Source organism: Borostomias antarcticus (assembly GCF_949987555.1).
Source record: "Borostomias antarcticus genome assembly, chromosome: 22".
NCBI classification, from domain to species: Eukaryota; Metazoa; Chordata; class Actinopteri; order Stomiiformes; family Stomiidae; genus Borostomias; species Borostomias antarcticus.
Genome location: NC_140255.1, coordinates 13089928 through 13116469, shown reverse-complemented (window position 1 = coordinate 13116469; position 26542 = coordinate 13089928). Strand labels below are relative to the sequence as shown.

At 55.3% G+C, this 26542-nt stretch overlaps 1 protein-coding gene and 1 pseudogene across 2 annotated transcripts; both read right to left on the bottom strand.

The window, feature by feature from the left end:
* Positions 1-3364: 3364 nt before the first annotated feature.
* On the bottom strand, positions 3365-6146 carry LOC311323789 (E3 ubiquitin-protein ligase TRIM65-like; annotated as a pseudogene). The gene is made up of 5 exons: positions 6126-6146; positions 4888-5056; positions 4655-4744; positions 4146-4363; positions 3365-3804 (listed from the first exon to the last, which is right to left on the bottom strand). The product of its transcript is annotated as an E3 ubiquitin-protein ligase TRIM65-like (transcript).
* Positions 6147-13606: 7460 nt separating this feature from the next.
* Positions 13607-26091, bottom strand: LOC311323941 (E3 ubiquitin-protein ligase TRIM65-like; the record flags this gene model as incomplete). The annotated part of the gene is made up of 7 exons (XM_084456276.1): positions 13607-14046; positions 14388-14605; positions 14897-14986; positions 15130-15298; positions 23188-23418; positions 23663-23758; positions 25657-26091. 7 exons carry the CDS (start codon positions 26089-26091, stop codon positions 13738-13740), a joined length of 1548 nt encoding a protein of 515 aa, XP_084312402.1. The 3' UTR covers positions 13607-13737.
* Between the last annotated feature and the right edge of the window lie 451 nt (positions 26092-26542).

The following is a 26542-nucleotide window of genomic DNA, read 5'->3' as shown; positions in this document are numbered from 1 at the left end:
GCCTACGACGTGGGCAACCAGACCACCACCGGCCTCGCCTACGACGGGGGCAACCAGACCACCACCACCAGCGGCCTCGCCTTAGTTCAGATATAATCCTATGCCCACGTAGTAGCCAACCACAATCAAAAGTATTCAGCCAAGCCATCGTTACAATTAATGAGTTCTTCCCCTCCGCTCTCCTCCTCTTCAGGACAAGCCTCCTCCCCACGAGCACAAGAAGACCCAGTAGAGCTGCTCAATCCCCCCCCTACATGGCATCCACCTTACACGCCCCCATCACTGGGAGCCACTCCACATCTCCTGGATACCCCCTCCCCCCCTTCTCTCTCCTATTGTTCTACCACCCCATTCTCTAACCTTCCTATCTCCCTTCATCCTACCTCCCCTCTTTTTCCACGCTCTTTCTCACATTCCTTCTGATTACTCTTACTGCAATTAGCTGCGTTAGCGATGCTCCACTCTCCCATCAGCTGAAGTACAGACTCCCCATGCCTGACGTCAACTAAAACAGTATTAACTTATTTATTTGCAGCTCTTTTAGACAGGATGATATATATGATTGTATTTTGGGATAAGGTTGTCAGGCTATGGGGATATTTTGGGTTCGGACTGTGATTGAGTAGCCTTTGGTCCAAGCGATTTAAGTGTTTAGAAATGCTACATTGTTGCCTTGTCAAGAAAATGATAGGTTGGCTGGAGCAAAAAACTGACTGACTGGCACCCGGGCTTTTGATTCACAGTAGCAAGACACTATTTTTCACAAGACTGTTGACCTATTGTACTGGACTGAATAAACTAATTTATATGCTAATCTTTTTCTAATTTATTTGTGAGTGTACAGCCTTTTAATATGTTGACTTCAAAGTGAGGGTATAGATGTTTATTGACAGATGAGGTGTTTTGCTAAAATGAGAGACTAACGACCAATATTAGAGCTACCTGTAGATTAGCGCAGGGTGGGTTGTAGATTAACATGTTAGGAGGACAGAGACAGCAGGAAGTCTTAGAGGCCAGCAGCGCCAGTAGTGGTGCCCCTGATTCTAGATTAGAGCAGACAGAGTGGTACTAGCCAGGCCACGCTGCTCCCAGGGATTATCTGATCTGCGTCTGTGTACATGTACAATACGTGTGAGTATAGAGCAGTCGCCCAATGATGTCACGTCCTCCTGTCTGTCATTCCTTTCTGGACATTCTAGAACACTCCCAAACCCTCCACATCATTCCAGTGTGCTGGGCAAGTCAGATGATCTCATGTATAACAGTAGTGGTTCTACTTTTCTCGTGCCATGTTCTTTACTGACATGTTCGAGGTCAATCTTTAAATCTGATCTGAGCACCTTAGTATTTGGGCCTCTCTGTACTAATTTCTTTGTCTATGGCACAAGGCAGATGGCTGATTCTTTGCACTTTCAGAATGCTATGCATCGGGCCCCTGTTTGCTCTGTCATGGCTGTGTGTACAGTATAATAACGGTTCCGTAACATATGCCTCTATTTATTTCAATCCCCCACTAATTTATTGAGTAATTTATTTTGAATGGGTAAAGTGTATTCTTGAAAAAAATAAATAAATAAAGCATGGTCTCAATTGTGAACTAACAGTATGCATTGGATTGGATTTTATTAAACTGATCTTGTGTGATGAAGTGTCCCATGTCTTTTTGACAGTAGTTATATTATATGCCTATCCAATTTTGATGTCTTTAATCAATGTCCAGTTACAACACAACACTGCTAATTTTCACGGATACAAGCGGCCGAAATTAGTTTTCTCCGGAGGGTGGCTGGGGTCTCCCTGAGAGGTCTGGTGAGAAGTTCAGTCATCCGGGAGAGACTCGGAGTAGAGCCGCTGCTCCTTTGCATCGAAAGGAGCCAGTTGAGGTGGTTCGGGCATCTAGTGAGGATGCCTCCTGGGCGCCTCCCTAGGGAGGTGTTCCAGGCGTGTCCAGCTGGGAGGAGGCAGCTGGGTAGACTACATATCCGCACTGGCCTGTGAGCGGCTAAAGATTCCCCAGGCAGAGCTGGTTTATGCTGCTAGGGAAAGGGATGTCTGGGGCCCCCTGCTGGAGCTGCTGCCTCCGCGACCCGACCCCGGATAAGCGGATGAAGATGGATGGATGGATGGATGGACTGCTAATTTTAACACAAGCATCACTCAACCCAAAGTCAGCAGGGATTTCAATAAAATGTTATCAGCAGACTTGAAATGTGCTTTCCTCTTCTCACTCGGATCCAGTAGTGCCTTTTCTGTGCTTCTGTAGAACTTGTGCAAAAATCCATATCAGTTTTATCCCAAAGGCTTGTCTGCTGTCCTGAGTCTGATCTCCCAGAACATTCCTGGGTCACAGCTGTGCTTACTAATCACTCGCCGTGAAGTAAAAATTTCCCACAGATCGTACAAATAACAGTACCGTTCAGTCCCACAGATCGTAAAAATATCAGTACCGTACAGTATAACAAGTCATGATCTTGTCTCAAAATGACTTGAAAGCTAACAAGCTATGATGCCATCAATTCACTACCACTGGCCAAAGGAACTATTACAGTCTGCATGGCTAGTCAATAGTGCTATAGATATCATACATTTCGGGATCCAGGTTCATCATTATCAGTATCACATTTGGGATGCAATGAGAGAACGAACGGCTACTTTTCTGTTTCGACTGCTATTCGGATGGTCCCCTTTTTTTTTTTTTTTTTTAAGCTATGTCCACATGTGCCAACTGACCACTTTTTTGTGAACGGTTAAAAGAGGTCTTCTCTAAAATGACCTCAGCTACCTCACAACAGGAAAATGTCAGGGGATTGTAGATTTAAGTAGGAGGAGAGAAAGTGTCATACTGTATACTGTACATGGGGTGAGTCCCCATACTCTAACATGGCTAACTTCCCTACACACCTCATAGATCCTCAACCTAATTGATCTGAGTAAGTAAAACGCCATACTGCTTTCACTACTCCATACCTTCCAGATAAATCTATCCTATCCAAGCAGCTTCCTTCCTGATTACAGGTCAGAGAAGCCAATTGGTCAAGGCAGTGGTCACAAACTCAGGTCCGGGAGAGAAACAGGAAGTGATGTTTTTGTTGTTGTTCCAGATTACTAAAATAACATTAAAATGTAAATGATAACTCAGATGTCTTAGTTCTGGCTGGAACAGAACACTCTTATGGTCAGGCCTGGTGGCCACTGCTGTAGGTCATAGCGTCCTGACACTATCCTGCCCTTCAGTAAGCCATCTGCCGGGACTCTGGAGTGAGTAGAGTTGACCTTTAACCTCTGATACAGAGTCAGATCCATGTTCATCTACTAATCCCTAAGAGTTAAAGGTTAGGATTAGAGGCAAGAGGAGGAGATGCTAGATTGGTGGTTCAGGGTAACGTCTCTACCTTGACCAGCCTGAAGTCAACAAAGTCTGTTGTATTTGCTTTCTTTACAGTAAGCAAGTGAAGCCACTGCCCTCAGTTCCCTTCCCGTCTGTGCAGTGGTCAGTTATGTGGAGCAGAGTGTGATGCTGACGCCCTCTCCTATCCAGCAGGCGGGGAACAGTTCCTGGGTGAAGGCACAGTGGAAGGTGTGCAGCCTGGTCTGGCTGTCACCGTAGTACGTCAGCGTTCCGGCCTCGTAGTCCAGCAGTATTCCGATGCGAGAGTGCTGGCTGTGACCCGCCAGCGTCTCCCGGCGCCCGTTGTGCCAAGCGCTCAGCTGCCGCTCATCCAGCTGCAGGCTCCATGACAGCTCGTTCATTCCCACCATGCACCTTTTTCCCTTCTCCTTCCTGGGGATGCCCTCGTAGGTCACCTTGGGGAGAGAAGGACGGAGGGTGAGGTTGGTTGGAGGGACACACGTGACATCAGGTTTCTGATCTCTCCTGGTCCTGGATGATGCAGACTGCCTAGGGAGAGACTCGTTTTATCTTTGTTTCCAACACAGACAAAGCATTATCCTAGACGATGGTGCCCCTAGACGATGGCACCATCGAAAATGAGACCTTCATCTCAATGGGTTCCCCCAGATAAATAAAGGTGAAATAAAATAAACCTCCTTCCAATGAGAGTCATTTATAGTCTGCGTCTGGGAAACCACCCAGATAACTTGACACAATGATAGAAGTTCCATACCGACCCTCGCTCCCCACTTACCCCCAAGTAGGCCCAGGGCTTGGACACCTCCAGCTCCCAGTAGTGCTGCCCGTGGGTGAAGCCCTGGAAGCACAGCACCTGCCAGGTGTGGTCGAAGCGGGCCTCGTGGGCGGGAACGGGGCGTGGCCCAGAGGTCAGGTGCTCCGCTCGCCGGTTCTCCTGGGAGAGGAGCAGGTGACCGTTGGCCGTGCGGGGGTCGAAGGTCAGGGAGCAGCGGTCTGGGGGGTTCAATGAGTCAATGACATGGCTGAGCTGCATATTCATCCCCTGAACCCTGGGGTCAGACATCCCAAAATAGAATTTAACTCACCTACTGTATGTGCAGTGTATTCTATAATGTGTATGTATACACTGTATGTCAATGTCATGTCAGAACTACACAAATCCACAGGGGTAGTGGGTTAGAGCTGGATGGATTAAGTAATCTATTTACAAACCAAACAAGTTCTTAGTTTCAAAAGCGAAACGTGAGTGAAATTCCCTCTTTTAGGTATGACAGAACAACGTACATGCATTGAGTCCTTCCTTCCCTGCAGCCCGACATGGGGCCACCGGGCTGGGAACCACAGCCAGGACAGGACGCTTATCCTGGGGGGAGCCTGGGGAGGAGAGAGAGAGATGAGAGAAGGTAGACTCAGGACAGAGAGGGGTGTAGATTTGACAGGAGAAGGAAAGAGAGTTTTGTTATGAATGTAGGAAGAAGGGAGAGGTCAGGTCAGACATGGAGGTCAGGTCAGGTCACCTTGCTTGTCCTGGCCCACTGCTGCACACACAGCCTTCTCCAGATCCTCTGCGACCAGCTTGGAGATGCGCGACAGGACATCCGTGACGCCACTCAGTCTCTCTTGAATGCTAGGTGTCACATCCACGGGGACGCCCTCCAGTCAAGGGACTTCCACTAGCCAGGAGCCCTGCACAGGCACACAGAGTCAGGGTTCAATTGGGTGCCAACAGCCTATTTCACGGTCTATTTTGGCCAATGTTGTCCACTTTGTGTCATTTTCAAACATTTCATATATCAATCCCCAGTGAGAAATTAATCCTTAGCCAAAATGTATTTTTGTTCCTAATTTTAAAGATTTGAAGGTTGGTTATTTTTTACTTTCAGATCAGCTAAATCACTCATAGCCTTCATAATCATGACCAAAACGACCAACCCAAACCGAGATCAGAGCTTTGGGTACCAATTGGACAAGGCAGTTAAGGTACTTAATTTATTGTAATAAGCCTCAGGTGTGTAATTGGAGTCAAGTGCCCATGGCAAGCTATAAAAGCCTTGGAAATACTATTGGAAGATATTGTGTTTTTGTGACAGAAGGCTGCACCATGGAAGCAGTGAGGGTGTTGATGACCCTTGTGCTGGCTGTTTGCGTCCTCAAAGGTTGGTGTTTGTTATAGTATTGAGTACTGAGTTATCTGTTGAGATGGCTTCAATGGATAATGGGATCTGTCACTGCTCATTTTTGTTAGGCATATGGTCTAACCTTTGTATGAACTCTACAGGTTCTTGTTACCCTACTGGAAACTCCAATGAATATAAACCCTCTTTGGACATGTTGAGACATGACAGTAAGTTGGATTTCTCATATGGTAGTAATACACTTCCTCTGGTTGCCCCTTATGTTGCAATGACCTGACATGTAACAAGGTGAACTGTAAGGAAATTCTTCAAAGGTTGATTCATACACTTTGAGCCAGTGGCTATATATGACTGATACCAGACTAACCTACATGCTCGTTTGTTTGTAGTGCCCCTCTATGATCATGATTCCATAAAGCACGCCTTTGAACTGCTTAAAATAATCGATGAATATAAAGGCAAACAAGATGAAGGTAAGACTTGTCCTTTTCAGATCTGAAACTGGCTAATCCCCCTCTATGCAACATTCATTAGGACATTTCCTACACCATGACAAACACATTCCATTCCAATAGTCCATGCAAATGGGGCCTGAACTAACAGGAAGTCTTATACTGTACCTGCTGCCATTGTTCTGACATGTATTCCTATCATTTGATTCTGATGCAAAACAATTTCCCCCACGAGGGAGAAAGTCCTGTACAATGCTTAAAAGTTCAGATGTACATGGTTGAGCTTTATCAAATGTTTTCCCCTTCCTCCCAAGTGTACTTGGAGACAAACCAAGTGGAGTCGGGCTTCCACCCTCTAATCTACCATGAAGCAGCGACAGACCTGAAAAGCCTCGCCAGAGGGGACGAGTACGAGGGCCTCGCCAACGACGGCAGCAACCAGACCACCGGCGGCGGCCTCGCCTGGGACGGGGGCAACCAGACCACCACCACTGGCGGCCTCTCTTACGATGGGGGCAACCAGACCACCACCGGCCTCGCCTACGACGGGGGCAACCAGACCACCGGCGGCCTCGCCTACGACGGGGCCAACCAGACCACCACCGGCAGCCTCGCCTACGACGGCGGCAACCAGACCACCACCGGCGGCCTCGCCTGGGACGGGGGCAACCAGACCACCACCGGCGGCCTCGCCTACGACGGGGGCAACCAGACCACCACCGGCGGCCTCGCCTACGACGGCGGCAACCAGACCACCACCGGCGGCCTCGCCTGGGACGGGGGCAACCAGACCACCACCGACGGCCTCGCCTACGACGGGGGCAACCAGACCACCACCGGCGGCCTCGCTTACGACGGGGGCAACCAGACCACCACCGGCGGCCTCGCCTACGACGGGGGCAACCAGACCACCACCGGCGGCCTCGCCTACGACGGGGGCAACCAGACCACCACCGGCGGCCTCGCCTACGACGGGGGCAACCAGACCACCACCGGCGGCCTCGCCTGGGACGGGGGCAACCAGACCACCACCACCGGCGGCCTCTCTTACGATGGGGGCAACCAGACCACCACCACCGGCCTCGCCTACGACGGGGGCAACCAGACCACCGGCGGCCTCGCCTACGACGGGGCAAACCAGACCACCACCACCGGCAGCCTCGCCTACGACGGCGGCAACCAGACCACCACCGGCGGCCTCGCCTACGACGGGGGCAACCAGACCACCACCGGCGGCCTCGCTTACGACGGGGGCAACCAGACCACCACCGGCGGCCTCGCCTACGACGGGGGCAACCAGACCACCACCGGCGGCCTCGCCTACGACGGGGGCAACCAGACCACCACCGGCGGCCTCGCCTACGACGGGGGCAACCAGACCACCACCGGCGGCCTCGCCTACGACGGGGGCAACCAGACCACCACCGGCGGCCTCGCCTACGACGGGGGCAACCAGACCACCACCGGCGGCCTCGCCTACGACGGGGGCAACCAGACCACCACCGGCGGCCTCGCCTACGACGCCGGCAACCAGACCACCACCACCGGCGGCCTCGCCTACGACGGGGGAAACCAGACCACCACCACCGGCCTCGCCTACGACGGGGGCAACCAGACCACCGCCACTACTGGCGGCCTCGCCTACGATGGGGGCAACCAGACCACCACCGGCGTCCTCGCCTACTACGGGGGCAACCAGACCACCACCGGCAGCCTCGCCTACGACGGCGGCAACCAGACCACCGGCGGCCTCGCCTACGACGGCGGCAACCAGACCACCACCACCACCGGCCTCGCCTACGACGGCGGCAACCAGACCACCACCACCGGCGGCCTCGCCTACGACGGCGGCAACCAGACCACCACCGGCGGCCTCGCCTACGACGGCGGCAACCAGACCACCACCGGCGGCCTCGCCTACGACGGCGGCAACCAGACCACCACCGGCGGCCTCGCCTACGACGGCGGCAACCAGACCACCACCGGCGGCCTCGCCTACGACGGCGGCAACCAGACCACCACCGGCGGCCTCGCCTACGACGGCGGCAACCAGACCACCACCGGCGGCCTCGCCTACGACGGCGGCAACCAGACCACCACCGGCGGCCTCGCCTACGACGGCGGCAACCAGACCACCACCGGCGGCCTCGCCTACGACGGCGGCAACCAGACCACCACCGGCGGCCTCGCCTACGACGGCGGCAACCAGACCACCACCGGCGGCCTCGCCTACGACGGCGGCAACCAGACCACCACCACCGGCCTCGCCTACGACGTGGGCAACCAGACCACCACCACCGGCCTCGCCTACGACGGGGGCAACCAGACCACCACCGGCCTCGCCTACGACGGGGGCAACCAGACCACCACCGGCCTCGCCTACGACGGGGGCAACCAGACCACCACCGGCCTCGCCTACGACGGCGGCAACCAGACCACCACCGGCGGCCTCGCCTACGACGGCGACAACCAGACCACCGGCGGCCTCGCCTACGACGGCGGCAACCAGACCACCACCGGCGGCCTCGCCTACGACGGCGGCAACCAGACCACCGGCGGCCTCGCCTACGACGGCGGCAACCAGACCACCACCGGCGGCCTCGCCTACGACGGCGGCAACAAGACCACCGGCGGCCTCGCCTACGACGGGGGCAACCAGACCACCACCGGCGGCCTCGCCTACGACGGCGGCAACCAGACCACCACCGGCGGCCTCGCCTACGACGGCGGCAACCAGACCACCACCACTACCGGCGGCCTAGCCTACGACGGGGGCAACCAGACCACCACCGGCGGCCTCGCCTACGACGGCGGCAACCAGACCACCACCACCGGCCTCGCCTACGACGTGGGCAACCAGACCACCACCACCGGCCTCGCCTACGACGGGGGCAACCAGACCACCACCGGCCTCGCCTACGACGGGGGCAACCAGACCACCACCGGCGGCCTCGCCTACGACGGCGGCAACCAGACCACCACCACTACCGGCGGCCTAGCCTACGACGGGGGCAACCAGACCGCCACCGGCCTCGCCTACGACGGGGGCAACCAGACCGCCACCGGCCTCGCCTACGACGGCGGCAACCAGACCACCACCGGCGGCCTCGCCTACGACGGCGGCAACCAGACCACCACCACCGGCCTCGCCTACGACGTGGGCAACCAGACCACCACCACCGGCCTCGCCTACGACGGGGGCAACCAGACCACCACCGGCCTCGCCTACGACGGGGGCAACCAGACCACCACCGGCCTCGCCTACGACGGCGGCAACCAGACCACCACCGGCGGCCTCGCCTACGACGGCGACAACCAGACCACCGGCGGCCTCGCCTACGACGGCGGCAACCAGACCACCACCGGCGGCCTCGCCTACGACGGCGGCAACCAGACCACCGGCGGCCTCGCCTACGACGGCGGCAACCAGACCACCACCGGCGGCCTCGCCTACGACGGCGGCAACAAGACCACCGGCGGCCTCGCCTACGACGGGGGCAACCAGACCACCACCGGCGGCCTCGCCTACGACGGCGGCAACCAGACCACCACCGGCGGCCTCGCCTACGACGGCGGCAACCAGACCACCACCACTACCGGCGGCCTAGCCTACGACGGGGGCAACCAGACCACCACCGGCGGCCTCGCCTACGACGGCGGCAACCAGACCACCACCGGCGGCCTCGCCTACGACGGCGGCAACCAGACCACCACCGGCGGCCTCGCCTACGACGGCGGCAACCAGACCACCACCGGCGGCCTCGCCTACGACGGCGGCAACCAGACCACCACCGGCGGCCTCGCCTACGACGGCGGCAACCAGACCACCACCGGCGGCCTCGCCTACGACGGCGGCAACCAGACCACCACCGGCGGCCTCGCCTACGACGGCGGCAACCAGACCACCACCGGCGGCCTCGCCTACGACGGCGGCAACCAGACCACCACCGGCGGCCTCGCCTACGACGGCGGCAACCAGACCACCACCGGCGGCCTCGCCTACGACGGCGGCAACCAGACCACCACTACCGGCGGCCTCGCCTACGACGGCGGCAACCAGACCACCACTACCGGCGGCCTAGCCTACGACGGGGGCAACCAGACCACCACCGGCGGCCTCGCCTTCGACGGGGGCAACCAGACCACCACCACCGGCCTCGCCTACGACGGGGGCAACCAGACCACCACCACCGGCCTCGCCTACGACGGGGGCAACCAGACCACCACCACCGGCCTCGCCTACGACGGGGGCAACCAGACCACCACCACCGGCCTCGCCTACGACGGGGGCAACCAGACCACCACCACCGGCCTCGCCTACGACGGGGGCAACCAGACCACCACCACCAGCGACCTCGCCTTAGTTCAGATATAATCCTATGCCCACGTAGTAGCCAACCACAATCAAAAGTATTCAGCCAAGCAATCGTTACAATTAATGAGTTCTTCCCCTCCGCTCTCCTCTTCAGGACGCCTCCTCCCTACTCTCCCCACGAGCACAAGAAGACCCAGTAGAGCTGCTGAATCCCCCCCTACATGGCATCCACCTTACACGCCCCCATCACTGGGAGCCACTCCACATCTCCTGGATACCCCCTCCCCCCCTTCTCTCTCCTATTGTTCTACCACCCCATTCTCTAACCTTCCTATCTCCCTTCATCCTACCTCCCCTCTTTTTCCACGCTCTTTCTCACATTCCTTCTGATTACTCTGACTGCAATTAGCTGCGTTAGCGACGCTCCACTCTCCCATCAGCTGAAGTACAGACTCCCCATGCCTGACGTCAACTAAAACAGTATTAACCTATTTATTTGCAGCTCTTTTAGACAGGATGATATATATCATTGTATTTTGGGATAAGGTTGTCAGGCTATGGGGATATTTTGGGTTTGGACTGTGATTGAGTAGCCTTTGGTCCAAGCGATTTAAGTGTTTAGAAATGCTACATTGTTGCCTTGTCAAGACGATGATAGTTTGGCTGGAGCAAAAAACTGACTACTGACTGGCACCCGGGCTTTTGATTCACAGTAGCAAGACACTATTTTTCACAAGACTGTTGACCTATTGTACTGGACTGAATAAAGTAATTTATATGCTAATCTTTTTCTAATTTATTTGTGAGTACAGTCTTTTAATATGTTGACTTCAAAGTGAGGGTATAGGTGTTTATTGACAGATGAGGTGTTTTGCTAAAATGAGTGAGACTAACGACCAATATTAGAGCTACCTGTAGATTAGCGCAGGGTGGGGTGTAGATTAACATGTTAGGAGGACAGAGACAGCAGGAAGTCTTAGAGGCCAGCAGCGCCAGTAGTGGTGCCCCTGATTCTAGATTAGAGCAGACAGTGGTACTAGCCAGGCCACGCTGCTCCCAGGGATTATCTGATCTGCGTCTGTGTACATGTACAATACGTGTGTGAGTGTGTGTGAGTATAGAGCAGTCGCCCAATGATGTCACGTCCTCCTGTCTTGTCATTCCTTTCTGGACATTCTAGAACACTCCCAAACCCTCCACATCATTCCAGTGTGCTGGGCAAGTCGGATGATCTTCTCATGTATAACAGTAGTGGTTCTACTTTTCTCGTGCCGTGTTCTTTACTGACATGTTCAAGGTCAATCTTTAAATCTGATCTGAGCACCTTAGTATTTGGGCCTCTCTCTACTAATTTCTTTGTCTATGGCACAAGGCAGATGGCTGATTCTTTGCACTTTCAGAATGCTATGCATCGGGCCCCTGTTTGCTCTGTCATGGCTGTGTGTACAGTATAATAACGGTTCCGTAACATATGCCTCTATTTATTTCAATCCCCCACTAATTTATTGAGTAATTTATTTTGAATGGGTAAAGTGTATTCTTGAAAAAAATAAATAAAGCATGGTCTCAATTGTGAACTAACAGTATGCATTGGATTGGATTTTATTAAACTGATCTTGTGTGATGTGAAGTGTCCCATGTCTTTTTGACAGTAGTTATATTATATGCCTATCCAATTTTGATGTATTTCATCAATGTCCAGTTACAACACAACACTGCTAAATTTCACGGATACAAGCGGCCGAAATTAGTTTTCTCCGGAGGGTGGCTGGGGTCTCCCTGAGAGGTCTGGTGAGAAGTTCAGTCATCCGAGAGAGACTCGGAGTAGAGCCGCTGATCCTTTGCATCGAAAGGAGCCAGTTGAGGTGGTTCGGGCATCTAGTGAGGATGCCTCCTGGGCGCCTCCCTAGGTTGGTGTTCCAGGCGTGTCCGGCTGGGAGGAGGCAGCTGGGTAGACTCCGCACTGGCCTGTGAGCGGCTAAAGATTCCCCAGGCAGAGCTGGTTGATGCTGCTAGGGAAAGGGATGTCTGGGGCGCCCTGCTGGAGCTGCTGCCTCCGCGACCCGACCCCGGATAAGCGGATGAAGATGGATGGATGGATGGATGGACTGCTAATTTTAACACAAGCATCACTCAACCCAAAGTCAGCAGGGATTTCAATAAAATGTTATCAGCAGACTTGAAATGTGCTTTCCTCTTCTCTCACTCGGATCCAGTAGTGCCTTTTCTGTGCTTCTGTAGAACTTGTGCAAAAATCCATATCAGTTTTATCCCAAAGGCTTGTCTGCTGTCCTGAGTCTGATCTTCCAGAACATTCCTGGGTCACAGCTGTGCTTACTAATCACTCGGCGTCAAGTAAAAATTTCCCACAGATCGTACAAATAACAGTACCGTACAGTCCCACAGATCGTAAAAATATCAGTACCGTACATTATAACAAGTCATGATCTTGTCTCAAAATGACTTGAAAGCTAACAAGCTATGATGCCATCAATTCACTACCACTGGCCAAAGGAACTATTACAGTCTGCATGGCTAGTCAATAGTGCTATAGATATCATACATTTCGGGATCCAGGTTCATCAATCAGTATCACATTTGGGATGCAATGAGAGAACGAACGGCTACTTTTCTGTTTCGACTGCTATTCGGATGGTCCCCTTTTTTTCTTAAGCTATGTCCACATGTGCCAACTGACCACTTTTTTGTGAACGATTAAAAGAGGTCTTCTCTAAAATGACCTCAGCTACCTCACAACAGGAAAATGTCAGGGGATTGTAGATTTAAGTATAGGAGGAGAGAAAGTGTCATACTGTATACTGTACATGGGGTGAGTCCCCATACTCTAACATGGCTAACTTCCCTACACACCTCATAGATCCTCAACCCAATTGATCTGAGTAAGTAAAACGCCATACTGCTTTCACTACTCTATACCTTCCAGATAAATCTATCCTATCCAAGCAGCTTCCTTCCTGATTACAGGTCAGAGAAGCCAATTGGTCAAGGCAGTGGTCACAAACTCAGGTCCGGGAGAGAAACAGGAAGTGATGTTTTTGTTGTTGTTCCAGATTACTAAAATAACATTAAAATGTAAATGATAACTCAGATGTCTTAGTTCTGGCTGGAACAGAACACTCTTATGGTCAGGCCTGGTGGCCACTGCTGTAGGTCATAGCGTCCTGACACTATCCTGCCCTTCAGTAAGCCATCTGCCGGGACTCTGGAGTGAGTAGAGTTGACCTTTAACCTCTGATACAGAGTCAGATCCATGTTCATCTACTAATCCCTAAGAGTTAAAGGTTAGGATTAGAGGCAAGAGGAGGAGATGCTAGATTGGTGGTTCAGGGTAACGTCTCTACCTTGACCAGCCTGAAGTCAACAAAGTCTGTTGTATTTGCTTTCTTTACAGTAAGCAAGTGAAGCCACTGCCCTCAGTTCCCTTCCCGTCTGTGCAGTGGTCAGTTATGTGGAGCAGAGTGTGATGCTGACGCCCTCTCCTATCCAGCAGGCGGGGAACAGTTCCTGGGTGAAGGCACAGTGGAAGGTGTGCAGCCTGGTCTGGCTGTCACCGTAGTACGTCAGCGTTCCGGCCTCGTAGTCCAGCAGTATTCCGATGCGAGAGTGCTGGCTGTGACCCGCCAGCGTCTCCCGGCGCCCGTTGTGCCAAGCGCTCAGCTGCCGCTCATCCAGCTGCAGGCTCCAGGACAGCTCGTTCATTCCCACCATGCACCTTTTTCCCTTCTCCTTCCTGGGGATGCCCTCGTAGGTCACCTTGGGGAGAGAAGGACGGAGGGTGAGGTTGGTTGGAGGGACACACGTGACATCAGGTTTCTGATCTCTCCTGGTCCTGGATGATGCAGACTGCCTAGGGAGAGACTCGTTTTATCTTTGTTTCCAACACAGACAAAGCATTATCCTAGACGATGGTGCCCCTAGACGATGGCACCATAGAAAATGAGACCTTCATCTCAATGGGTTCCCCCAGATAAATAAAGGTGAAATAAAATAAACCTCCTTCCAATGAGAGTCATTTATAATCTGCGTCTGGGAAACCACCCAGATAACTTGACACAATGATAGAAGTTCCATGCCGACCCTCGCTCCCCACTTACCCCCAAGTAGGCCCAGGGCTTGGACACCTCCAGCTCCCAGTAGTGCTGCCCGTGGGTGAAGCCCTGGAAGCACAGCACCTGCCAGGTGTGGTCGAAGCGGGCCTCGTGGGCGGGAACGGGGCGTGGCCCAGAGGTCAGGTGCTCCGCTCGCCGGTTCTCCTGGGAGAGGAGCAGGTGACCGTTGGCCGTGCGGGGGTCGAAGGTCAGGGAGCAGCGGTCTGGGGGGTTCAATGAGTCAATGACATGGCTGAGCTGCATATTCATCCCCTGAACCCTGGGGTCAGACATCCCAAAATAGAATTTAACTCACCTACTGTATGTGCAGTGTATTCTATAATGTGTATGTATACACTGTATGTCAATGTCATGTCAGAACTACACAAATCCACAGGGGTAGTGGGTTAGAGCTGGATGGATTAAGTAATCTATTTACAAACCAAACAAGTTCTTAGTTTCAAAAGCGAAACGTGAGTGAAATTCCCTCTTTTAGGAATGACAGAACAACGTACATGCATTGAGTCCTTCCTTCCCTGCAGCCCGACATGGGGCCACCGGGCTGGGAACCACAGCCAGGACAGGACGCTTATCCTGGGGGGAGCCTGGGGAGGAGAGAGAGAGATGAGAGAAGGTAGACTCAGGACAGAGAGGGGTGTAGATTTGACAGGAGAAGGAAAGAGAGTTTTGTACAGAATGTAGGAAGAAGGGAGAGGTCAGGTCAGACATGGAGGTCAGGTCAGGTCACCTTGCTTGTCCTGGCCCACTGCTGCACACACAGCCTTCTCCAGATCCTCTGCGACCAGCTTGGAGATGCGCGACAGGACATCCGTGACGCCACTCAGTCTCTCTTGAATGCTAGGTGTCACATCCACAGGGACGCCCTCCAGTCGAGGGACTTCCACTAGCCAGGAGCCCTGCACAGGCACACAGAGTCAGGGTTCAATTGGGTGCCAACAGCCTATTTCACGGTCTATTTTGGCCAATGTTGTCCACTTTGTGTCATTTTCAAACATTTCACATATCAATCCCCAGTGAGAAATTAATCCTTAGCCAAAATGTATTTTTGTTCCTAATTTTAAAGATTTGAAGGTTGGTTATTTTTTACTTTCAGATCAGCTAAATCACTCCTAGCCTTCATAATCATGATCAAAACAACCAACCCAAACCGAGATCAGAGCTTTGGGTACCAAAATTGGACAAGGCAGTTAAGGTACTTAATTGATTGTAATAAGCCTCAGGTGTGTAATTGGAGTCAAGTGCCCATGGCAAGCTATAAAAGCCTTGGAAATACTATGGGAAGATATCGTGCTTTTGTGACAGAAGGCTGCATCATGGAAGCAGTGAGGGTGTTGATGACCCTTGTGCTGGCTGTTTGCGTCCTCAAAGGTTGGTGTTTGTTATAGTACTGAGTTATCTGTTGGGGGTCTGTTGAGATGGCTACAATGGATAATGGGATCTGTCACTACTCATTTTTGTTAGGCATATGGTTTAACTTTTGTATGAACTCTACAGGTTCTTGTTACCCTACGGGAAACTCCATTGAATATAAACCCTCTTTGGACAGGTTGAGACATGACAGTAAGTTGGATTTCTCATATGGTAGTAATACACTTCCTCTGGTTGCCCCATATGTTGCAATGACCTGACATGTAACAAGGTGAACTGTAAGGAAATTCTTCAAAGGTTGATTCATACACTTTGAGCCAGTGGCTATATATGACTGATACCAGACTAACCTACATGCTCCTTTTTTGTTTGTAGTGCCCCTCTATGATCATGATTCCATAAAGCACGCCTTTGAACTGCTTAAAATAATCAATGAATATAAAGGCAAACAAGATGAAGGTAAGACTTGTCCTTTTCAGATCTGAAACTGGCTAATCCCCCTCTATGCAACATTCATTAGGACATTTCCTACACCATGACAAACGTGTTCACCACTGGCATTTCTTCCTAAAAAAGGCATTCCATTCCAATAGTCCATGCAAATGGGGCCTGAACTAACAGGAAGTCTTATACTGTACCTGCTGCCATTGTTCTGACATGTATTCCTATCATTTGATTCTGATGCAAAACAATTTCCCCCAAGAGGGAGAAAGTCCTGTACAATGCTTAAAAATTCAGATTAGTACATGGTTGAGCTATATCAAATGTTTTCCCCTTCCTCCCAAGTGTACTTGGAGACAAACCAAGTGGAGTTAGGCTTCCACCCTCCAATCTACCATGAAGCAGCAACAGCCCTGAAAAGTCGAGGCGAGTACGAGGCCACCACCGGCGGCCTCGCCTGGGACGGGGGCAACCAGACCACCACCGGCGGCCTCTCTTACGATGGGGGCAACCAGACCACCGCCGGCCTCGCCTACGACAGCGGCAACCAGACCACCACCGGCGGCCTCGCCTACGACAGCGGCAACCAGACCACCACCGGCGGCCTCGCCTACGACGGCGGCAACCAGACCACCACCGGCGGCCTCGCTTATGACGGCGGCAACCAGACCACCACCGGCGGCCTCGCCTACGACGGCGGCAACCAGACCACCACCGGCGGCCTCGCCTACGACGGGGGCAACCAGACCACCACCGGCGGCCTCGCCTACGACGGGGGCAACCAGACCACCACCACCGGCAGCCTCGCCTACGACGGCGGCAACCAGACCACCACCGGCCTCGCCTACGACGGCGGCAACCAGACCACCACCACCACCGGCCTCGCCTACGACGGCGGCAACCAGACCACCACCGGCCTCGCCTACGACAGCGGCAACCAGACCACCACCGGCGGCCTCGCCTACGACGGCGGCAACCAGACCACCACCGGCGGCCTCGCTTATGACGGCGGCAACCAGACCACCACCGGCGGCCTCGCCTACGACGGGGGCAACCAGACCACCACCGGCGGCCTCGCCTACGACGGGGGCAACCAGACCACCACCACCGGCAGCCTCGCCTACGACGGCGGCAACCAGACCACCACCACCACCGGCCTCACCTACGACGGCGGCAACCAGACCACCACCACCACCGGCCTCGCCTACGACGGCGGCAACCAGACCACCACCACCACCGGCCTCGCCTACGACGGCGGCAACCAGACCACCACCACCACCGGCCTCGCCTACGACGGGGGCAACCAGACCACCACCGGCGGCATCGCCTACGACGCCGGCAACCAGACCACCACCGGCGGCCTCGCCTACGACGCCGGCAACCAGACCACCACCGGCGGCCTAGCCTACGACGGCGGCAACCAGACCACCACCGGCGGCCTCGCCTACGACGGCGGCAACCAGACCACCACCGGCAGCCTCGCCTACGACAGCGGCAACCAGACCACCACCGGCGGCCTCGCCTACGACAGCGGCAACCAGACCACCACCGGCGGCCTCGCCTACGACAGCGGCAACCAGACCACAACCACCGGCGGCCTCGCCTACGACGGCGGCAACCAGACCACAACCACCGGCGGCCTCGCCTACGATGGCGGCAACCAGCCCACCCCCACCACCGGCCTCGCCTACGACGGGGGCAACCAGACCACCGGCGGCCTCGCCTACGACAGCGGCAACCAGACCACCACCGGCGGCCTCGCCTACGACGGCGGCAACCAGACCACCACCGGCGGCCTCGCCTACGACAGCGGCAACCAGACCACCACCACCGGCGGCCTCGCCTACGACAGCGGCAACCAGACCACCACCACCGGCGGCCTCGCCTACGACAGCGGCAACCAGACCACCACCACCGGCGGCCTCGCCTACGACAGCGGCAACCAGACCACCACCACCGGCAGCCTCGCCTACGACAGCGGCAACCAGACCACCACCACCACCGGCCTCGCCTACGACGGGGGCAACCAGACCACCACCAGCGGCCTCGCCTACGACGGCGGCAACCAGACCACCACCGGCGGCCTCGCCTACGACGGCGGCAACCAGACCACCACCACCACCGGCCTCGCCTACGACGGGGGCAACCAGACCACCACCACCACCGGCCTCGCCTACGACAGCGGCAACCAGACCACCAGCGGCCTCGCCTACGACGACAGCGGCAACCAGACCACCACCGGCGGCCTCGCCTACGACAGCGGCAACCAGACCACCACCGGCGGCCTCGCCTACGACAGCGGCAACCAGACCACCACCGCCACCAGCGGCCTCGCCTACGACAGCGGCAACCAGACAACCACCGCCACCAGCGGCCTCGCCTACGACAGCGGCAACCAGACCACCACCACCGGCGGCCTCGCCTACGACAGCGGCAACCAGACCACCAGTACCGGCGGCCTAGCCTACGACAGCGGCAACCAGACCACCACCGGCGGCCTCGCCTACGACAGCGGCAACCAGACCACCACCGGCGGCCTCGCCTACGACAGCGGCAACCAGACCACCACCACCGGCGGCCTCGCCTACGACAGCGGCAACCAGACCACCACCACCGGCGGCCTCGCCTACGACAGCGGCAACCAGACCACCACCGGCAGCCTCGCCTACGACAGCGGCAACCAGACCACCACCACCACCGGCCTCGCCTACGACGGGGGCAACCAGACCACCACCGGCGGCCTCGCCTACGACGGCGGCAACCAGACCACCACCGGCGGCCTCGCCTACGACGGCGGCAACCAGACCACCACCACCACCGGCCTCGCCTACGACGGGGGCAACCAGACCACCACCACCGGCCTCGCCTACGACAGCGGCAACCAGACCACCAGCGGCCTCGCCTACGACGACAGCGGCAACCAGACCACCACCGGCGGCCTCGCCTACGACAGCGGCAACCAGACCACCACCGGCGGCCTCGCCTACGACAGCGGCAACCAGACAACAACCGCCACCAGCGGCCTCGCCTACGACAGCGGCAACCAGACCACCACCACCGGCGGCCTCGCCTACGACAGCGGCAACCAGACCACCAGTACCGGCGGCCTAGCCTACGACAGCGGCAACCAGACCACCACCGGCGGCCTCGCCTACGACAGCGGCAACCAGACCACCACCACCGGCGGCCTCGCCTACGACAGCGGCAACCAGACCACCACCGGCAGCCTCGCCTACGACAGCGGCAACCAGACCACCACCACCACCGGCCTCGCCTACGACGGGGGCAACCAGACCACCACCGGCGGCCTCGCCTACGACGGCGGCAACCAGACCACCGGCGGCCTCGCCTACGACGGCGGCAACCAGACCACCACCACCACCGGCCTCGCCTACGACGGGGGCAACCAGACCACCACCACCACCGGCCTCGCCTACGACAGCGGCAACCAGACCACCAGCGGCCTCGCCTACGACGACAGCGGCAACCAGACCACCACCGGCGGCCTCGCCTACGACAGCGGCAACCAGACCACCACCGGCGGCCTCGCCTACGACAGCGGCAACCAGACAACCACCGCCACCGGCGGCCTCGCCTACGACAGCGGCAACCAGACCACCACCACCGGCGGCCTCGCCTACGACAGCGGCAACCAGACCACCAGTACCGGTGGCCTAGCCTACGACGGGGGCAACCAGACCACCACCAGCGGCCTCGTCTACGACGGCGGCAACCAGACCACCGGCGGCCTCGCCTACGACGGCGGCAACCAGACCACCACCACCACCGGCCTCGCCTACGACGGCGGCAACCAGACCACCACCACCGGCCTCGCCTACGACGGGGGCAACCAGACCACCACCGGCGGCCTCGCCTACGACGGGGGCAACCAGACCACCACCGGCGGCCTCGCCTACGACGGGGGCAACCAGACCACCACCGGCGGCCTCGCCTACGACAGCGGCAACCAGACCACCACCACCGGCGGCCTCGCCTACGACAGCGGCAACCAGACCACCACCACCGGCGGCCTCGCCTACGACAGCGGCAACCAGACCACCACCACCGGCGGCCTCGCCTACGACAGCGGTAACCAGACCACCACCACCGGCGGCCTCGCCTACGACGGGGGCAACCAGACCACCACCGGCGGCCTCGCCTACGACAGCGGCAACCAGACCACCACCACCACGAGCGGCCTCGCCTACGACGGCGGCAACCAGACCACCACCGGCGGCCTCGCCTACGACAGCGGCAACCAGACCACCACCACCGGCCTCGCCTACGACGGGGGCAACCAGACCACCACCGGCGGCCTCGCCTACGACGGGGGCAACCAGACCACCACCACCGGCGGCCTCGCCTACGACGGCGGAAACCAGACCACCACCACCGGCCTCGCCTACGATGGGGGCAACCAGACTACCACCGGCGGCCTCGCCTACGACGGCGGCAACCAGACCACCACCACCGGCGGCCTCGCCTACGACGGCGGCAACCAGACCACCACCGGCGGCCTCGCCTACGACGGCGGCAACCAGACCACCACAGGCGGCCTCGCCTACGACGGCGGCAACCAGACCACCACCGGCGGCCTCGCCTACGACGGCGGCAACCAGACCACCACCACCGGCGGCCTCGCCTACGACGGGGGCAACCAGACCACCACCGGCGGCCTCGCCTACGACGGGGGCAACCAGACCACCACCACCGACCTCGCCTACGACGGGGGCAACCAGACCACCACCACCGACCTCGCCTACGACGGGGACAACCAGACCACCACCGGCGGCCTAGCCTACGACAGCGGCAACCAGACCACCACCGGCGGCCTCGCCTACGACGGCGGCAACCAGACCACCACCGGCGGCCTCGCCTACGACGGGGGCAACCAGACCACCACCGGCGGCCTCGCCTACGACGGCGGCAACCAGACCACCACCACCGGCGGCCTCGCCTACGACGGGGGCAACCAGACCACCACCGGCGGCCTCGCCTACGACGGGGGCAACCAGACCACCACCGGCGGCCTCGCCTACGACGGCGGCAACCAGACCACCACCACCGGCGGCCTCGCCTACGACGGCGGCAACCAGACCACCACCGGCGGCCTAGCCTACGACAGCGGCAACCAGACCACCACCACCGGCGGCCTCGCCTACGACAGCGGCAACCAGACCACCACTACCGGCGGCCTCGCCTACGACGGCGGCAACCAGACCACCACCACCGACGGCCTCGCCTACGACAGCGGCAACCAGACCACCACCGGCGGCCTCGCCTACGACAGCGGCAACCAGACCACCACCACCGGCGGCCTCGCCTACGACAGCGGCAACCAGACCACCGGCGGCCTCGCCTACGACGGGGGCAACCAGACCACCACCGGCGGCCTCGCCTACGACGGCGGCAACCAGACCACCACCGGCGGCCTCGCCTACGACGGGGGCAACCAGACCACCACCGGCGGCCTCGCCTACGACGGCGGCAACCAGACCACCACCACCGGCGGCCTCGCCTACGACAGCGGCAACCAGACCACCGGCGGCCTCGCCTACGACAGCGGCAACCAGACCACCACCACCGGCGGCCTCGCCTACGACAGCGGCAACCAGACCACCACCACCGGCGGCCTCGCCTACGACGGCGGCAACCAGACCACCACCGGCGGCCTCGCCTACGACAGCGGCAACCAGACCACCACCACCGGCGGCCTCGCCTACGACGGCGGCAACCAGACCACCACCACCGGCGGCCTCGCCTACGACGGGGGCAACCAGACCACCACCACCGGCGGCCTCGCCTACGACGGGGGCAACCAGACCACCACCACCGGCGGCCTCGCCTACGACGGGGGCAACCAGACCACCACCGGCGGCCTCGCCTACGACGGGGGCAACCAGACCACCACCGGCGGCCTAGCCTACGACGGCGGCAACCAGACCACCACCGGCGGCCTCGCCTTCTCTCTACACGGCCTGATCTGACATGATTCCAAAAGCACAGTTCTTACAAGTGGTAGCCATGACAAAGCATGCACTGATCCTGAGTGGTGCTCCAGATTTGTGCCAATGCTCATTGGTCCTGTAATCTGATGTGACTGCATTTGTTTTGACTTCCACCTGTCCTAGTTTGAATAAACAAGCTTTTACTTTTACAGAATGTGTTTGAATCAATAGCTTGAATCACTGGTCTTGCCATTAGCAGTCAGCTAAAATCTTTAGCCAAATCCCCAGTGAGTAAGCAGTTTGCCGATATACCGTTAACATTTTGGGGCACACCCATAGTTTTCTCCACTCATGCAAGTTTTAGAAATGTGAATGAATTGTCCAGGGAGCTTTTCTGTCTACCCACGGTTGAGTCAAGCACAGGGTCAGCCAGCACAGCTGGTACCCCTGGATGTTGTGAGCTGGCATTGTGCCTTGCTCAAGGGCACAATGGTAGGCAATGATTAATGTCAGGTTAAGTTTGCGCCTTGACGAGTTGCTCGGTCTGATCTTGAACCAGCAGTCATTGGTCGGATGCTCCAACAGAAATGATAATGGTCTAATTCACAAAGTCTGTTAAAGAAAGCATAACAGGCACATTTGTGTAGACTGAACTTGCCAGACTGCTGATAGAAATACCATTGTGTAAATTTTCCTGTTTTCAAACTTGCGTTTAGCATTAGGACGGGTGTATCACTGAGGGACATGATTGGCACAAACTGGTGGCCATAAGTTTTGGTATATAAATGAATACTTCCAAAAAGCATACATGTGTATCCATTCGCAGCCTTCGGGAGATGTCGAGGTACCTTCTGTCACCTCCAGTATTGGAACAGCAGGTGCTATGAATATGCATAGCGACCCTCTTGCGTTTTCATATGGACGGAGGAAACAAATTACTGTAGTGTCCGCGGCGAGGTAACAATTATTTGACAAATGGGACGTACCCTATCACCTGTAGGATTGGTTCACTAATATTCGGTGTTAACCTGTATGAGCTTGGTGTCTGTCAGGTTGTGCAAGTCTTCTATCTGGACTTGGCTCTCCCTGAGCTGCTGGGCCCTCTCTTCCAGTGCGGTCAGTCTCGCCTGGGCCTGGGAGAGGACAATGTCCTTCTCCTGCACAATGAAGCTCTCTGTATACGTCTGCTTCTCTGCAAGCACTTTCAACAGCATGGTGAACTTGGCATTCACCCAGTGAGATGTCTGCTCCAGAGTCACCTGTTAAAGAAAGAATGAATGTTAGATGACACTCAAGGTTTAAAAAATCATGCACCATCACAGGTGATTGAGCTCAATGTGATAATCTGTGCATGTCACATGTCAGTATGGGCTAATTCAGTGATATAATAAGACATTTGTAATGCAATTGCAAATTCATTTGAAAAATGTAACACTGAAAATTAATAAGCAACATTGCAATCATATGAATACATGATAAACATAAATCCTGAATACTGTTTACCTTTCCCTTGGCAATATTGTCTGTTAGCTCAGCAATACTCCCCTCTGTCTCCTCTATGAGTTTCCCCACCTCTACACTCTTCCTCCTCAGCAGCATCTATAGAGATGAAAGATAGACAGTCTTTTCGTGTGCACCAGTAGGGTTGCAAAGGGGTGGAAACTGTCATGAAATTTTTAGAGACAACTGGCCTCGGCTTTTCACATTTCAGCCTTTTGTTCCTAAACCTATTGTTGTAGCATCCTGCTCACCGTTCTGTTTAGGAAAACTTAAGTTTGTAGGATACCAAGAATAAACCACACCGTCCTCGGATAGAAGTTGAAGATTTAATTCGTCTGAGCTCAGAGGGTGAATTCACATACAGAGAAACAAGCATACAAGTCGCTCAGCAGAGAATGCACACAACACCAAGGTCACACACTCCTCTTTATACTCAGTGAAAATCCAGTCCCTGCCTCGACAGGAGAATATGATACAAAAGTGAATTTATGTCACTGACAGCCAGAGGAACGGGCAGACTTGGTGGCTTCTGGTCAGGGGAAGAGGCCCTCCCCTCTTGACCTTGGCATCTGTGTTGTCCATCTCAGTACCGTTCCACAATTACATTGAAACAGGCATAAGGACTCCATACATAGCTGTACAGACCATATGGTGATTCATAAATTCTATTACATTTCTCTACCTTTTGCCATTCCAAACATCCCTGTCCTCTACCTTTTGTAATGATAAACACCCCTGCCCTGGTTTTATCATTACAACAGGAAGGCATCTACAGGGGGACACACACCCCAGACTTTCAGTCTGGCCTAGAATGACCTTCCATTGTTCTATTGTCCCTACCTGAAACCTATTCAAAATGTACCGCGCTTTCTAATATCACGTGTCTGAACTCTTGACCACTGTTGATGATGTCTGCCATTTATTATGACGTGTACAGATGGGTTAGCCAATCAAATCTCTGGAAGCGTCACATCCGTGTATTGCTTGAATATAAGACCGCGCAACTGTTTCACTTCTGTTGGATGAACCACTCGTGCGTTATCCTGAAGTCCTTGCGCTCGTATGTTTTCTTAATAAGTCAGACTTAGCCTCTTTGAGGAACCTTGGCAAATACTTTGACTTTCGATCAGATTTATTTCCACTACAAAACTCTCCAGAAATGTACCATGGGAAGTTAAGCTTCAGACATTTGAATATTTTGACCTTTTTATTTCTAAAGTTAGCCTGTAACAGGGAACTTTGATTTTATACATTTATTTTAGGATTTTATCTCATTTTCACCCAATTTGGTAGACAATTGACCTACAAACTGTTGAGGATTCGTCACACAACCTGGCCATTGGCGATGCAAAGGGAGAAACAACTCCTTGACTCTCTCAGCTCACGACCATAATTCTGACACCAGACGGGGTTGCTGTGGTGCAACGAACCTTCGAGCCGAGATAAAACTAAAGTCCCTCGGGAAGCGGCAGCCCAATAGGCCATTCCTGTGGGATCAAGCCATACTCGGATCTGGCGAGACCCCCGGTCCCTGGTGAGCAGCTGCACCGTAACACGGTGCATTAGATGTAGTTGGGGGAAAAAAATGCAATTCTAGATCTTGCAGCATGATCTTGGTAAACAACCCGATTTGATGCAAATTCATTTGCATTTCAACCCTGCATTGTGCAATCGTCCATCACATGCACAGATATTCCTAGCACTCTGCACACTACAGCAGGGCTGTAGAGTAGTTCTACTCACAAATAGATTAGGTCAAAAATGTCATTTTTTAAATCTGTATTATACATGTTTGCCTGCATGCCTGCTCATGACGAAACTATTTTTTTATATTTATGTCTATATGACAAGGTAAATACAGTTGAGTTGGTATAAATAACCCCCAAATTTCCAGTTTATTCCTGTTAATTCCCATTAATTTCCATGGAAAGCTTCCAACTTTGAATATTCCCTGGAATTTTGCAACCCTATGCACCAGGGATTATTTATTGGCCTACCTCTCGCTCCTCCCTCTCAGCCTCCACAAGCACCTGCTCATGGTTCTTGCATTCGTTGATGGCACACTCGCAGCACACACACATATTGTCCTGCTTGCAGTAGTACACCAGCGGCTTCTTGTGGCGGTCGCACCACACCTGTGTTGACCTGGCACCCTTCGCCCCCATGACAGGGACCGGGATGCTACCTGTGGCAGCACAGGCGCCATTCCCGGTAGCCTCTGCCAGAACAGAGAGGGACACGTTCCGTTTCAAGACAGGCCGTGTGTCGAATTCCTCGTTGCAGAATGGGCACTGGGGTCCGATGTCTGCTTGGCTCTTGGTGTCCCAGTGCAATGTGATGCAGTGTCGACAGAAGGTGTGACCACATGGGATGGTGACTGGGAATCGATATCGCTCCAAGCAGATGGAGCAGGACAAACTGTGGGACTCCATCCTTGGGGGACTGACTGGGTACAGGGTGGCAGTACACACCTTCAGTTCTGTTGTGGAAAACGATGGACAGGAAGATGTATGATGAGAAATCTCTCCAAAGCAAATTACATTCATATAAACATATTAGCTAGGTGTGTGTGTGTGGGTGCGTGTGTGTGTGTGGGGGGGAAGGGGTGTTGAAGACTGTTGGAGGGGGGGAGGGGGTTAAAATGTATTCCTCAATTCCTCAGTGCAAAGACTGGTACTTTGTTTCAATATAATCAGAAATCACATACAGTATGGTCTACATAAGCTTGCAACATACATAGCATAATCAACAGCCTGATTTGTTTGTTTGTTATTTTGATGGACCTGGCTGACTTTGATGAATGGATATTATTTTTTTATATATCAATTCAATCGGACAATTAAACCACATTTGCCACAGCAGCCTAGGACCGGAAGTGAGCCA